This window comes from Glycine max, chromosome 18 (genome assembly GCF_000004515.6).
Source record: "Glycine max cultivar Williams 82 chromosome 18, Glycine_max_v4.0, whole genome shotgun sequence".
Lineage (NCBI taxonomy): Eukaryota > Viridiplantae > Streptophyta > Magnoliopsida > Fabales > Fabaceae > Glycine > Glycine max.
Genome location: NC_038254.2, coordinates 57,581,194 through 57,597,815, shown reverse-complemented (window position 1 = coordinate 57,597,815; position 16,622 = coordinate 57,581,194). Strand labels below are relative to the sequence as shown.

The 16,622-nt window shown below is 30.1% G+C and overlaps 2 protein-coding genes and 1 long non-coding RNA gene across 4 annotated transcripts; all 3 read right to left on the bottom strand.

The window, feature by feature from the left end:
- Nucleotides 1-1,185: 1,185 nt before the first annotated feature.
- Nucleotides 1,186-5,415, bottom strand: LOC100306005 (peptidase M50B-like superfamily protein). Of its 2 annotated transcripts, NM_001249258.2 has the most exons (10): nucleotides 5,112-5,358; nucleotides 4,076-4,171; nucleotides 3,536-3,620; nucleotides 3,054-3,175; nucleotides 2,922-2,946; nucleotides 2,752-2,835; nucleotides 2,611-2,640; nucleotides 2,408-2,513; nucleotides 2,013-2,074; nucleotides 1,206-1,459 (listed from the first exon to the last, which is right to left on the bottom strand). In NM_001249258.2, the coding sequence occupies exons 1-10, from the start codon at nucleotides 5,199-5,201 to the stop codon at nucleotides 1,455-1,457; spliced, it is 705 nt and encodes a 234-aa protein (NP_001236187.2). In that variant the 5' UTR covers nucleotides 5,202-5,358; the 3' UTR covers nucleotides 1,206-1,454. The 2 variants fall into 2 exon arrangements, with proteins under 2 accessions (XP_040867509.1, NP_001236187.2); XM_041011575.1 differs by lacking the exon at nucleotides 2,611-2,640 and having other exon boundaries at nucleotides 1,186-1,459; nucleotides 5,112-5,415.
- Nucleotides 5,416-6,557: 1,142 nt separating this feature from the next.
- LOC100814109 (U11/U12 small nuclear ribonucleoprotein 35 kDa protein) lies at nucleotides 6,558-10,786 on the bottom strand. Its single transcript, XM_003551797.5, has 8 exons — nucleotides 10,462-10,786; nucleotides 10,279-10,376; nucleotides 9,761-9,812; nucleotides 9,032-9,102; nucleotides 8,677-8,767; nucleotides 8,517-8,592; nucleotides 7,646-7,724; nucleotides 6,558-7,444 (listed from the first exon to the last, which is right to left on the bottom strand). The coding sequence occupies exons 1-8, from the start codon at nucleotides 10,604-10,606 to the stop codon at nucleotides 7,013-7,015; spliced, it is 1,044 nt and encodes a 347-aa protein (XP_003551845.1). The 5' UTR covers nucleotides 10,607-10,786; the 3' UTR covers nucleotides 6,558-7,012.
- A 770-nt stretch (nucleotides 10,787-11,556) lies between these two features.
- On the bottom strand, nucleotides 11,557-13,671 carry LOC121174056 (uncharacterized). The gene is made up of 2 exons (XR_005889769.1): nucleotides 13,548-13,671; nucleotides 11,557-11,763 (listed from the first exon to the last, which is right to left on the bottom strand). It is a non-coding gene; the product is annotated as an uncharacterized lncRNA (long non-coding RNA).
- Between the last annotated feature and the right edge of the window lie 2,951 nt (nucleotides 13,672-16,622).

Sequence of the window (16,622 nt, the reverse complement as noted above, 5' to 3'; positions counted from 1 at the left end):
TTTAATTAAAAATTTTAAATTAACGTAAATATATTTTCGATCCCTTTAAATTGACTTTTTTTTTAATTTTAATTCTTGTAAGATTTTTTATTCATTTTAATTTTTATAAGTTTGGATTTTTTTTCTATTTAAATTCTTGTAAACACGAACTTATGGGAATATAAAAGAAAAAAAATGTTAAAAGAATTAAAATTAAAAAAACATAAACTTATAAGAATTAAAAATGAATAAAAAATCTTACAAGAACAAAAATTAAAAAAACGTCAATTTACAGAGACTAAAATTAAATAAATAAATTTACAAGAATAAAAAATAATGAAGTACTAACTTACCAGAACCAAAAACATATTTAAATTCAAATATAAATATTAACATAGTACAAATATTAATTATTATGTAAAATCAAAGAGACGACTTAGAGATAGCGGGGTTCGTAAGGGCCATCCCTACACTGGCCCAGCCCAAAAATACTCATTTATTTGTTACGTGGGCTTCGTTTAAAGTATTTTTGTCAACTTTTTAATTATGTCCCCAGCTTTTTTATAGATTATTTAGTGTTACTTTTGTACTCTTTCATCTAACATGTACTTGTGTGTAATAAATATATAAGTTGACTTCTTGTTTCCTACTTTTATTATTTTTAACTCACTTATGTTATGCAAATTGTATCCATCCTCATTCCTTCTTTTTGTTTTCAATTCCTTTCAACCTTCTAGTGACATAAATTAGGATAAAGATAACTTATCATTTCAATTTTAATTTCAACCATGTCCTTAAAGACATTTGTTAGTATTATCTAAAAGTATTTTTTTGCTTTAAATTGCCTGGATAACTTACGAAATATTATCAATTATTATTGTAACTATAATTTGTGAAAAACAAGTTTTGTTAAATTAATTATTATAATCTTATATGTACTCAAATATATCTAAAGATTGAATAATTTTTATACTTTATCAATTGAAAAAGATTTAAATTTTAAAACTAATTATACAAATTTAATAATTAATTACATATCATAAAGAAACATAAATTTTAAATATTTTGTACAGTATATTTTATATTATTAAGATGTCATAATGTTTTGCACTTAAGGTCTCAAATACCCCTAAACCAGCCCAGTTGTATGTTTTTAAATAGACATGAAAATTTTGGAGGAAAAAAAAGGGAGAATAAAAGCTGCAAGTGCCAAAGGCAACCTATCTATTGAAATACTCACATGTATTTCACTAAATGTAAATCTGCCCAAATAACTCAATACATGGAACTAAGTTTCTATACAAAAGCAATCATGTATCAAGCAACCCATAATAGGCTGCAAAGAATGAAGGCATGGGAGTAACATTGAGAGAGCAAACTCCCAGCAGATAGAAAAAAATTAGAAGAAAAATACAAATCATCAAAAGAGAAAGGTCAAGCTCTTTGCAGTACCAAACCGCTTGGATACAACATTCTCAACCTGTAAAAAAAAAGCATAAGAGACATGTCATCATAATATAAATCATTTTCTTGAAATCCTAGCAAAAGACCTTGCCTTCCCAAGCCACTGCCACCCACTTTCCCATAAAAATGAACTACATAAAGGCTTTTCATATCTTAACACCTATATAATTTGAATAATTTTTGGAAGATGAATGAAATTATATAAAGGCTTTCAATCATAAGTGATGATAGAATATTTTCTCAGTTGACACTTGATCAGATTAACTTTCCATGTTCAATTTCATTTGGGAGGAATGCATCCAACTGATTAGTTAATTCCTTGAGATATTGAAACGAATATATTTGTAATAGAAATTGTAAATTGAATTTAATTAAAATGTACTGACAATATAAAAGTTTTTTACATTGTCATCAATCATAGATTGCTATGTATAGAAAGATTGTTGACTTTTGTAATAATTTAGTTTAAAATCATATCTAGAGTAATTTCTAGTTGGTTGATAGTGTAAAAATCTTTACAGTGACAATCACTGACAATATATGAAAATTAAACTCCATTATATATTTACCTGATAATATGACCAAGCCAAGGTACAAAGATGCGCAAAGAAATGCAAATGATATCATTCCCCTGAAAGTGGAATGCATTGCAGAAAGGAATATTAATGACTAGTAGTTAATAAAAATATAGGACATAAACTCAGTTTATTCACCCAGTGGTAAAACATATATTATTCTTGTCATTCAGCTGCACATTCATGCACTTTTTCCCCTATTTCTATACAGCTATTATTTGACCATCTTAATCATCAACTTATGTATAGCTTGAAGAAATTTATTTTCAGTTAAATCTAACAAAAAGTTAAACAGGGCGACAAATTGAAAACAAGCTTCATTAGCAAAGAATTATTATTTATTAGAATTATCTTTGCATTCAAGCATGCTTCCCTATAGCAAAACTCACCAAATAACTCCCCATCCAAAACCATTACAAGGGCATGGGCAAACTTCTGCAAACTTTTCAGCATCACTAGAGTGGACTCTCCGAGATATTAAATCATCGTAAATATCTACATCATACAAAATTTTAATAATGTGATATAAGTGGTATCAGATGTTTTATTATCCGAAGAAAATAAACCATATAAAAGGTGCTTGAAAGTATACCATAAACTGAAAACAAACTGTTCATCACACCTAAAAAAGTAAATCATAATTAGTTGCCTGTATATTTCACAAGAAATGACACAACTGTCTACCAGAAGCAAATTCAAATAATTTAAAGAAAATGGATGAATAGGAACATACCAATAAAGAGAATCACATAGCGAAGAACGTGGACTGTTGTTTTCTCTTGCAGAAGCCAAATTACAGCAATAAAAACAATAAATCCTGATATTCATTGATCAAGAAGAATAATGTGAGAATTGTCAATACCTTTCCATTTTATTTGAGATAAAGATCATAAATTCACTCACCAATACAGAGTCCTCGGAGGGTCCACTTTTAGAACAAAAGTGGGTAGCAAGACAGGAAAAGGGAGAAAAGTCAGGACAAAAATAGCTTTGATATATTTGATACAAAACATCTGCATCCATAACCAATCTTACATTTTTTGCGAGAAAGAGCACAACAATTAAAGCAGCAATAAAGCAACCAGCAGCAATTTTTGCAGTGAGAAGATTTGTGGACGCAAGTATCAAAGCCATTCCCCAAAATGATGAACCGAGATCTAAAGGGGAAAACAATCAGAAAAATGCTAAATGCAACTGAAAAGTGCTTGTATTGAATTCAAGACATATGCATAAAAGCTATAGGAGTCTGTCTATTCAAAATATAGAATATCAACATATTCATGAATCTCATGATTTGCAGCCATTTTGCATGTCACAATTTCACCTCAAACCATGGCACATGTGGTGTTGTTAGTTTATAAGATTGCTATCCATAAGTCCCTGATTATAAATTAACTTAAAAAATTTACCACATTGCGTAACTTTTTAATATATCATAATATCATGTGATTAAGAACATCATGTGGCATGAAAGTAAAAATTAATGTGTTAACTAAGGGAGAAAAGTAATGCATTACATCCAGCAGGCAGGATCACCCAGTATATGCCACCACGAGTCTGGGTTACCCCACCCTCATTTGCATGAACCTGAATTCCCTCCACCTATTGACATCAGTTAACAATAATTCAGCATGCAGAAGATATAAGTATAAAGAAGCTTATAGAAGAATCGAACTCATGAAATTACTCGGGCTTAATATAATAAAGCCCACATGATCCTGCCAGCAGTAAAAAACTGCATAATACTAATCCATAGTGAATATATTAGTAACAACATGGTATACAACTTCATGCATTGAAAAAATGCAGCATTGATGCATCAAGAATTCAGGATCCAGGAAATTTACTTTATATGAATAAGTTATGAAACATCTTAACTTGAAACAGTGAAAGTTATGATAATCAAGCTACTTTTGGCAGCAGAAATTCTTGGATTCGTGTTATTCAAGGCATAGAATACAAGCTAAAACTTCTAACTCATTGTGAACAAAAAAAACTTCAAAATTGGTCTACTTCTATTATCAAAGAGCATTAAGCTACAACGTTTAGATTTTTACCTTGCCACAAGTGAGCCAGCAAGCAATGGCATGACTTGCTTCATGCAGAAACACGGTGATGAGCTTAAAAGGTGTAAGTAGAAAGGTCCTCCATAGCTATAACCACCACAACAAAGCAATTGCACACAAGAAGATCAGTTGAACAGCCACTGAGACCAAAATAAATATATACATGACATTATACCCTAAAAAATCTACATGACATATGATGTAGCATATTTATGTATGGTTATTAAATTAAAATAAATATCTGCAAACTTCCCTGGTTAACCACTAACAATCCAAATATGGTGTAGCATAAGTGTATAATATACTATAATAAACTATGGACCTACTTTTGAAAAGGTCCATTGTCTAATGTCAAGTCCACCAAGTTGCTCAGCTTACACAACCACGTATTAGTTTACCGATTAGCTCATCCAAATAGAGCTACCGGACTTTGATCCAGTCTCAAGTCACAACTAACTTGGGAAATAAGTCGGGTGAAAATGACAAATAATCTTTATTTCTCTTGCTATCCATCCATATGATTCTCTCTCAAAAAAACTTCAATCAAAAAACTTTACATGGTAAAATCATTTGTGGCACTCCAAATTCTCAAATACTAAAAGTTACAACCCCTTTCATGATTTAGCAACATTTAAAAGTAATTGGCTTTCTCTCGATAACTCTTTCCTACCACTATGTAGTAGGATTGCTATGGTTTTCATGCTCAATGTATAATAGTAAATGATATCGTTGGATTGCAATAACACAATTACCTACAACTACAAACATGTGTAATTAGTAATTACATTAGAGAGAGAAAGAGGAGTGATCATTACTTATCATAAACTACTACTACTACTTATCATCCAAAGCCTCTAATTCTCATATCATTACTTCAATTTAGTAAATTTTAAAATATTCTCTCTCTTTGTTTCCAGAAAAACCAAAAGAGCATACTACAATTCTAATTCCTTAACAGGGTATCTTTTCCTTTCCGAAAACAAGAAACACAAAATTGGGTTTGAGAGAGAGAGAAGTAATAGTATACCACGAGGATTACAACGGTGAAGGCAGCAACACAAGCAATGAAGACCTTCTGGTCGTGGTCACAACAGTTCCTGAGCTCCCAGTTCGGCATAGCTTTTGTGCTTAAACGAAAAGGCAATGATGAATTGAAGTGAAAAGGATTAAACTTTGTTGAATGGTGGTGATGGGTTTTGTTCTGAATCTTCTGATTAAAGGAAGCGTTTTTGGTTTGGTGGGTGTAGGAGAGAGAATCAAAGAAACACAATTTACTGTATTTGTTTTTCAAACAAAATATTTATTTAATTTGAGAAAAAGTATTTGCCAATTGCCAACGCGTAAATAAAGTCAACCACGTCAATGCACCAATCAATGTGTTTTATGCTTAGGTGAACCGTTCCTGGATTTCAGATCTTTGTTCATTTCAAATTTCGAATTTATCTCAACAACGTTGGTACGTACAAGGTAAGTCCAGTTCCACGATTCTTGTTATCGCTAAATTCATGTTTGTTTAGATTTCACTTATAATTCATGATGAGAACCTAACATTTACTTCAATTTATGTTTATTTAAGAATTACTTTTTAATGTAAAATATTTGTTATTAGTCGTATAAAAGGATTCACAAAATTCACATAAAATAATTTGTAACATTTATGTCAGGAAAGAAAAAAGGAAAAAAAAAAAAAAAATATATATATATATATATATATGAAGATAATACTAGTATGTGAAAAGTATAAGGTCGTTTATATCTTTTGACTTTACAAAATGTTTTTTTTTTCTGAGTACTATAAATCATTATATTCTTATTGTTCTTTATTAAAAAAATATTTAAAATATTTATACAAAATTGAAAGGTCAAGAAATTGAAAAGTCAAAAACATTATTTGTATAACTAATCAAAATAAATTTCTGTCGAAAAAAACTAATAAAAACAAATTAAATAAAATAGTAAATTCAAAAAACAAGATTTATAGGAAAAAAACATCATGTGTTAATTGTAACAGAAGAACTTTAGTATTCCAGTCAAAAAAGAACTTCAGTATTATATTATATATAAACATTACCACAGTAAAATGGATATGGTTTATAACAACTCCTTGATTTCATAATGCTTGCTTCCAATTTACAACAACTCGCATGATATAAGTACTCATAATAAATATAAAAAAAAAGGATTTCAAACTGTTAGAATGCAAAATATACTTTAGATAGGAACGCTTATCAACTTAAAGTATATTATTAAGTTCATTGTCAGAAAAATGCTAGCAACGTATTGTTTTCAACACACTTTATTGTTGGAATAAAATAGGAGTAGAACCCACTAAATAAGCAGTATGATCCATTAAATAAAGTGGAAAACTCACATCATTTATAAAACCACTTATATTTCACTTAATAATAACAGTGTTTTAGAATGAGTGTTGCTAGTAAAGGAAATATTTTCAATATATAAATAGTTTAAGCTGTTTACCGAGTAAAACTTTTGCCAATTTCTTAGTAATATGTCATTTGATTCGTCATTGTCTTGAAGCAATTGGATCTACAATACATTTCCCTTACATGTAGTTAGGGACCTTTTGGTTGGCTTTTCCAAATTCAACTTACCTGCTTCATTGTTTGATGATAAAGAAACGTATATAGACTACTTCCAAACAAAAATCACGAAGACATCGAGATGGATGATTAGTGACTTCTCGACAGCAACACTTTTCTGGTATGAGATTGAATGCTTTTGCATACAACACCCCCTATAAAAATATAAACCGAAGCATGATTATCATTGAACCTATACATGCACCAGTCTCGCGTTTATTGAGAAATCTTTGAGGATTTCCACTTTGCATTCCCATTTCTCCCATGCATATACCATACACAAAGCACAAAAGCACAACAGAAGGGTGATAATAATGAGTTGTACAGCTTAGTCCTTGTGAGGGGAATGGTGACTATATTTTTCCCGCCTTTGAGACCGTTCATCTCTTTCTTTTCTCTTCCGAGAATGTTTGTCTTTGTCAGTAGAACTCCTGTGTCGACGTTCTTTCTCAAGTGAACTCCTGTCACTTTCTTTTCTCTTCTGAGAATGTTTGTCTTTGTCAGTAGAACTCCCGTGTCGATGTTCTTTCTCAGATGAACTCCGGTCATGGTAACGACCACTCCTCTCCATAGAGCTCCTTCCACGTGAGTGGTTATCACGATGACTTGAACTCCTATAATGCCCTTCCTCAATGTCCACTGAACTTCTGAGTCCATCTTCCGTCTTGTTCCTGTTCCTGTCATTAGATCCCCTTCTGTGGCTATGAGAGTCTTCTTCCCTGTCTGAAAGGCTCCTTTCACTTCTAGGAGGCGATGGCACCTGTACTTGTAAGGACAAAATCAAAAACAAATTAACAAGCAAATAGATATAATGTGCCATGCCATGACACACTATGAAGAATCCTAAACCAAATACAAATTCCTTTGTCCTTTTAATATCTTAAAATATATAATACAGATTTTTTAATTAAAAAACATCTTCTACAAATGAGATATGCTTCAAAAGGTAAAATAACAACACCTGAAAGCGTGACATGTATCTTCCCTCGGGAGGAGGGGGGATGCCAAGCTTCTTCAACTCCTCATATGGAATTGGTTTCCTGGTCAAATAGTAGAGAGAGAATATAAAATCAATATAGCAATAAGTCAATGAACAGAAACTATATTATCAAAATTGAATTGTGGATCAAATTCAAGCAGGTCTCTTAAGCCTTGGCATTAGTATCTAGCCAAATAGTCAATGCAAATATCAGGATTTTGTATGCACTGCACCATGATTTATCCCTTTTCACAAAACTTCTACAATCACAATATTTTGGAAAAGGCTTGTAACCAGAGCAGAGCCTAGATTATATTAACAAAAAGGTAAAACAGGAATAGACATGGGGGGGCCAAACCAAACCCATGCCATGGGTAATAAATCATTTTAAGGAGGTATATACTTCAGCACACATGTAATCATAATCATTTCCATTATGGATACCCACATTTCAATCCTACTCTCCCTCTTATCCACCTTCTGTTTTATATTCAAGTCACTATCAAGTTATTCATTTTAGACCAACTAGTTCAAGAACAAAATAAACCATAAACCACAATATAAATTTATTCCCCCTTTGACCTTTTTACATCCTTCCATACAAGTGAAAGGCACAAAAAAAAGTAAGAGCAATTTAGGAAAAACTAAAGGGAGGTTAATAGAATTTGGCTCTATTTTATTTTTTTTTTATAAGCAGAATTTGGCTCTAATAATCAACCACTTGACATAATGGTTCAGTATTCTTTTTTGATTTAACGCACTAAAGATTATCGCACATCTTTGCTCAGTAGGTTATTAGATATATCAGAATTAATGAAAAATAGTATTTAGATATAAGAGGACTGGAATTTACAGGGGTGCACGAAATGGCTTTTCTCTCCCCCCAAAACGAAGTTGTCCCGATTCCTTCTTACCACTAAGACCACCACCTGTAGGAGAGAACAGAAAGCAATCAGATGGCTCTGGCACAGTGAGTAGAAATACAACTTTAAGAATGAGTCACTTTAACTGACCTAACCTTCTAGGAATCCATCCAGGCATCAATTGCTGTCTGTTGTAATCAACTATGATTTCAGAATCATCAACAATCAAATGATGAGCATCCTGCAAATGAGAAAATTCAATAAAGTTCCATAACATTAACATTTAATAAAATGGCATATTTCAAGCCAGCAGAAATCCAGATGATTTCACTTGCTACTTTATCTGTGGCTGTGAAATCAGCTTGGTTTTCTCAAAATTCAATTATTAAAACATGACTGATGTGTGTGTGTGTGTTTGCGTAATAAGTAGGTTTTAATCTTTGTTGAGTCATAGAGCTTTGCTTTTCTAAGCTAAAAGTTAAAGAGTTTTAACATGTTGCAGCACCATATATGCTCGTCGCATCTCCCTTTCAGTCTCGTATTCAACAAAAGCATAACCACGAGAAGCTCCCGTCACTGACAAAAAATAAATAAATCCAATGTAAGAACTTAAATCATGCAGTTTGACAACAATATGACTATAGAGTAACTATGAACATATCACTCAAGGGAACAAACGCATAAAATCACCAAACCATTAGAAGGGGTTTGACACAAAAATTTGGCTATACAAGAAGCAGTACAAAAAGCCCAATGGGAAATGCTATATCTGTAGGTAAATGAATATTTAAAGAGACATGGTAAGGATCCTTTTCCAGTATTTGGGTAAACCATATAAAAACAACTTCCTAAAAGAAACATTGTTCCCACCCAGGCATGTATAAATTTGCGAGCAGCATATTATCTCCATAAAATGGAAAATGAATCATCGCAGTGAAACAGTACAAAAACAGCAGTATCTAGATTCCTGAGAGACTATTATATTCCATAGTTCGTAGAATGGCTTAAATACAAGAAAGTACAATCCAATGCAGAGCATTATCAAAGTGAGGAATGAGCAAGTACTCAATCATACTGATCTACACGCTCAAAAAGAAATGTCACTTGTATGTTTTACAAAAGCACACAATTTGAAGATGTAAAATAGGTCCACATAGAGCAGGGAGGGGGGATAATTGGCAGAAACTGACAATCAAAGAAGGGTTAAGAGTTAAGATACATTAAAGAATAATACCAATGTCCCTAACCAAGCGTAAGTTCTTCACTCGACCATACTTACTCATGACCTGAAAGTAAAAAACCACACATCCTATAAGCACTCAGATTAAGCTACCAGAGAAGTTAATTATGCTCTGAAAATGAGGCAGCAAAAGAAGATATGACAGTATCATAAACATGAGTCAGGACTCAGGAGAATGGTCAATGATCAATATCCTCCATCAATTTGACAAAATTGTCGACTTCAAAACCAACTCCCGTGGAAGAAACTTACAAGCTCCAAGCAACATAATTGAGTTACAAACTTATAAGCTATATGCTCCATCTATACTCTTGCTGATCCATTGTTTATGGGGTTAGAAAGGGTCAGAATTGAACCCTAACCAAGTAGCCTAACTTCTTATTCATTATCCCCCTTCTTCAGAAAAATTAAATCTGCATTAACTAACTTAATATATATCCGAAACAATTTTCTAGAAACTTGTATTTATCAATGTTCAAGGCAATATTACATGGAACAAAAAAAAATGGTACCTTGCGGAGATCATCTTCGGTGGTGAGGCGAGAGAGACGAGCGACAAAGAGAGTGCAATAAGGGTCTCCAGTGGCCTTGGGATCACCAAATGGGTCATCTGCAAAATTCAATTTTTAAGCACAAAACGGAACCAAAATTAAAAATTTTGAAAAAGGAGAATGAAAAACGAAGGAAAAACAGACAGAGGCCGATGGAGGAACAGAGTTGAGCGCGATAAACGGCGTTATCGTGAGGAACAACATCGGTGCCGTCGATGCTGCCAGCTTGAATGGGATGGTACGAATCTGCATAGAATACAGAGTTCAAGTTTTTGGACCGAACACTCATTGTCCTTCGCACTTCACTCTTCACTACTACAAGTCTACAAGGGCTTATAAAGGTTTTTACGATAATAGTATGCTCCAATTCACCTGCTTATGCTCATGGATGGTTTAATTGATCAAAATAACTCATTTGCCTCTTTTCGTAAGAACTAATTTGTATTTTTGTTTTTTTTTCTTGGTCCTCCGTATAATCAAAGAAAAACAGAGAATGCTTAACTTATCACTTATGTACAATCACTTCCTTAAAAATTAATTTTTATTGAACAACAATTTAGCTAATTAAATTTTGTTAAAATTAAGAATAATTCTAAAAAATTATAAAAAAATTTATGATATTCAATCAAAACTTTTAAACAATAAAAATAAGTATTATAATATTCAATTACGTATTTTTTTTAAAGTATAATAAAAATATGTTATGTATCATTTTAATATATCTAAATATTGTGACAAACTAGTCCAACTATTTTGTCATAATATTTTAATATGAGTCTGGAAGTAATATAATTATAAGATCACTTTAATATTAAGATTATATTTATTGAAAAATTAGTCAAAAACTCAAAAGTAAATTAGAAGTTAAAAATTAGTAGTTGAAAGTTACAATTTAAAAAATTTACTTCGAGTAACATTTCAAAAATGTTAAAATTTATTAAAAAATATTATTTATCAAACAATCAAACAAATTTTTCAATTAATAAAAAAATTAAAAATTAATTTTTCAAATCTCTTCAAGTTGTAGATGCACTTCTAAAGTCCTCTTTGTGTTTTTCATTTGATATACCTTTAGCTCTTCAGTTGGACCTTCGGTATTCTTGGTTGGACTTTGTTATTGGGTCATACGAGTAATAGTCTTTTTTTCACTCTGTTCTCATCGTTTTTATTTCTTATAAGAACAAGGCTAAAGCCCAAAGAAACTACATCATAATGTTTCGAGGGGAAGAAACACCCATAGAATAAAAAAGGAGCAACTGAGAGGTTACTCATACATCAAAATATCCTGATCCAAATCACAAGCTAAATTCCCCATGGCTATGTGCACACATTTCTGATGCTGCCTCCTAAGTTCTGCAATCTGCAAATTTCTTGAATAAGCTTCAAACCCATAGAACTACCTTCAGAGTTCCCATTTATACCTTTAACCACTGCTTCTGAATCAATCTGCAGATCAATATTCATGAATCCTTTGTTTTCAGCGTTTAAATAAATTTGCATTTTTTACTTCAACATTTTACTTATCATCAAATTTTACCCCAACAAGTTAGTTTGGTGCATTTTATATTTTTAAGAAACTTCCAAATTTTACCATTGTCCATTTGTCCATTATTTGACTTATGAGAAAACTGATATCGCAGCTAAGATAATTGTACTTTTTATTCTCAAGTTTTTATTTTTTGGCAATGCTTATTCCAATTTTTTTATTTTTTGTTAAATTTTATTCTTAACTTTTTTTTACTAACTACTTGTACGGAAAAACAATAACAATGGAAGATAAAATTTGTAAATTTCTTAAAAAGTTAGAAGTAAAACACATCACCCAAATTAATTTTTGAAGGTAAAATTTACTAAAAACTAAATAAAGTAGGATTAAACATAAAAGATGAATGAAAATGTGAGAAGTGTATTTAGAGCTTAGGACCTGTTGATATATTCTCCTGAAACAGGCAAGAGGTAATTCATTAATGCTACGTACCATTCTGTTGAATGTTGATGCTCAATCAATTACTACTCTCATTCTTGGCTTTATAAAACATTCTCGCTGACACCAATGAAATCCAACGGTGGAAAACCACCTTTCCCACCGTGGGAGATTCAATAGTATCAAGTTGATGGCCAATCTGTAATAAGGGACCCACATATATATTTCAAGCCAGAGGCTTATACTTGTGCAACCATTTTGATATTGATTGCCCTCGTGATCATCATTTCTGTATTTAAATTTTATGAATTTTTATTGATTGGGAAATTTGTATTATCACCATAAGTTTTCTTTAAATTGGCCATTTGATTTTCTTATAATTTCAAAATAAAAATAGTTATTTTTCTTTATAAATAACAATGGTTTTCCTCAGTTTAAACTAACTAGAAAAAGGGGAAAATTAACAAATAACATAGCACCTCATTATGAAATAGAGAAATATAGCATAGACTTATATTTTGCAATGTCTGAAATTTTTTGAGTCAAGGGAGGAGGGGATTGATTTTGGGCTGTTTATTGATAGCTTGAAACTAATTAATCTTTGTTACGCGTATTAGAAAACAAAATATTTATAATAAGACTGTTTCATTTATTTTGTCTGTTACATTTTGTTCTAGTGGCACACTAAATCTTACTATAGACACTGTCTATGCAGTTTTGTATCTAATGATTAGGAAGATTCTCCAAATGGCAGCTTGGATTTTATTTTGGTCGATAATAGTTGTTTTTGTTTCATATATAGTCCAATACTCATGGTGTATTGTAGTTTGTTTCTGATGTCTAATTATTCATAAATTACTAAGTCACAAACAACCAAAAGAACACGCCAACGAAAGATCAAACACAACCATGCATCCAATCTAACTTTCTAATAGTCAGAGTCTATCTAGATCAACTACCTCAATTTAATTAATATTGTAATTTGCAACTTCTATTGTAGATTAGGTGCAAGAAAATTTCTTTGACATACAAGTGGTAAATGGGTTATTGGCGAGTAGCAGCCCTCAAACGGAGGCATTTTTGTCAATGGTGCAAAATCATTTGAAATATCTATCGTGCAATTATAAGTGTAGCCTAGCCTTCACAACCAAACTAATTAATGAGCTTACCAGAACCATTAATAGGAGTAAACTCCAACTAGTTAAACTTTTTTGGATTTTGTGATAAAACAAATGAGAATAATGCACCTAATACACAAAAGAACCTAATCATAATCTAAAGTAGACAAAAAAAAAAAAAGACTCACCGAAGAAACCAGTAGAGTCGATGTAAGTGACAATACATAGTCAGAAGAGTAATTAATTAAAGAAAGCAGGGATTTTAGTTGGAGACTTAGGACGAGCAAATATAATTATATAACCAAATTATTTGGCCTTAAGAAGGTGAATATTTATACTAATTAATAATGATGATTCAATACTTATTAGTTAGCAAATGTGCATAAATTCATTAATGGGTTATAAATGTATTTCAATTTGTATTAGCTATTTATTACTCGGTAATTAATTTATATACTTCGCCAATCAATGAGCGAATCTTTATTATTTGGTGTAATTAAAATACTGTATATAAGAGATCTCGATTGACATTAATTACTGATAGTGGAACCTGTAATCCTGTTAAGAATTGGATGAAGGTAATCTGTATCAAAGGAAGGAGGGGGAAAAACTCAACTTTTTTTTTATCCGTATATGGTGAAATTTTATTTGATTTGATCTTTTTTTATGTAATGTAATTTTAAAATCTGGTTTTATAAATAATGTAAATTTAAAATTTTTCATAAACTTTACAGCTTTCAGCCTTTGAACCATTTTTTCAGTAAAATCATTACATGACTTTGAATAAATTGCCTATTTCATATTTGAAGGTTTATCTTCTCTCTTACTTGGTTCCTCAAGTACACAGTGTTGAAAATTTTACCACATATCATCTAATCATATTTTGATAATTAATCTCTCATCTATTAATTACATAGAAAGATATTTTGAGGGAAAACAGGACTAAATTAATATTATATAAAAATAATTTAAAAACTTTAGTTTATCTCGGCTATTTTTCAAACAAGTAAATATGCAGTTAATTAAAAAATAGTCTTTATAGGAAAAAAATGTATAAGCTTAAGTAGTCATCCTCTTAAAAGATACGAAATAAATTTTGTGAGTGTGCAATTTATTCTACTTCAATATATTTATCCTTTTCTTATCTCAGGGTGATTTCTTAGAAGATACGAAAAGGCATTACTTCTAGAATGTTTAACAGCAGGCATAATAGGTGACTAATTGGTGACAAGTGCAATAACAATTTCAACTAGTTTTAATGCTGCTATTATTTTGCCTATTAAAAAAAATCAACTAATTAACGAAAAACACTTATCAATCATTTGTATATGTAGCTTAACCGCACATATATATTGTTACGATGAGTGCAATAAACTGAAAAAATAAATCATGCTATTATTTGATGAATTTTAAATGCGAATCAACTCCTTTCTAATTTAATAAATCAAAACAGTTGAACGTATTAGAGTTTCTTTTCATTATGTTCTAGGAGACCAAGCAACGAGAAATTATTACATGGCGTAAAATCATCATGCAAATTGGGGGCGTTCGTTATGTGATTGGATTTAATTTTTTAATAAACAAATTATTTGAATTAAACATAAAATAAAATATAATTTAGTTTGAATATAATATCAAATCTGAATTAAACTTAATTAATATTTTACCGTTTGCATTGGTTTGATTTGATTCTGACAATTTTTTTTGTTTTTTTAATATATTAGTATAATTTAAAATTTATCAACAAAATTTACATAATTATGCGATATTATTTTAAAAACAAATATTTTTAAAATTAATTTTTTTAACACATTTTAGTTAAAAATTATTATTTTTATTTTTATTTAACATTAATATAAAATAATCTTACCAATTCTTTTTATAACATAATAATAATTTATATATCAATCATTTAATACTATTTTTAACACTATTAGTACATCTTTTTTTAACTTATAAAAGTAAAATATATATATTGATTGTAAAATAAAAAAAATTATTTAATACTTATTATTAATTATCACAATAAAAAATAATAATTACAATATACGATTTTGTTCAATTTTTTATAACAAAATCCCAAAGTCACACCAAATCACAAAAATATATGCAGTTTTTTTATTTTCTTTGCGGTACGTCGTCAACTTTTTAGATTGATTTAACAATTTTCAAATGATTTGATTTGGTTTTCAACACCACTCATGCCAACATGGTAAAGTCCTTATGATTCCATTTTGTGTTACCAAATGCATAAAGGGGTATTTACAAAATATATAAAAGTTTAATTAATCATTTAATTTCTTTGGTTTTCAAATTATTATTTTTAGTTTCTATAGTTAATAAATAGATTTTTTTGTTCCTAAAATTTATATTTTAATTCTACATGATTCATGTTTTTAAAATTTTTTAGCTAACGAAATTAAAAAAATCTGAGAATTAAAATATAAAATTTAGGAACTAAAAGATTTATTTATTAACTACAGAGATAAAAAAAGATAAATTTAAAAACTATAAAAATTAAATGATAATTAAACCATAAATAAATAAGAGTTTTTATAAATTAAAGGCGCCAAATACAATCCGATTTTAAGGAAAAGAAAAATATAGATGAGTGCGCGTGGGTGTCTATTTTTTAATTTATTATTAATAATTACTCTTTCAATAATTTAAAAAGTAGAAAAGTATTTATTGTTTCAAAATTTAAAGATAAAATACTTTTAATATTTTCTTATGGATGACGTGTATTCTATCTGATAAACAATTATATTCATGTGAAATAAGATGACAATAATAATAAAATTTTCTTTCTAAATACTAACAAAGTTAAATATTCAAGATTTGAATTTCCAATTACCGATTAAACCAGAAAAAGAACTTGTATCCATGCACTCGATGGTATACTTTTCGTATTATGATTCTACTTATACTTCTGATGTAAATGAAAAAAGAGGTGAAGGAGAGAAGGCGAGAGCAATTGCATCTGCATATTTTATAAAAAGAAAATGCACAAGTTGTGCTAGAATATACAAATAAAACATGACCCTTACAGGACCATCCAACCAACTAGCAAAGGTTGCCCTCCCTATAGACAACAAACCATACCAATAAATACTTATCACCAACAGCAATGACCTAGGAATCCAATCTTAAATTATACAATACTTACTGCATTACCTTTGCTGCTGTTACAGAAACACAATGGCATGTTCCCTCTGTCGTAATAATAAAGGGCTAAACTGCTAAAGGCATTGCATTAATATTTT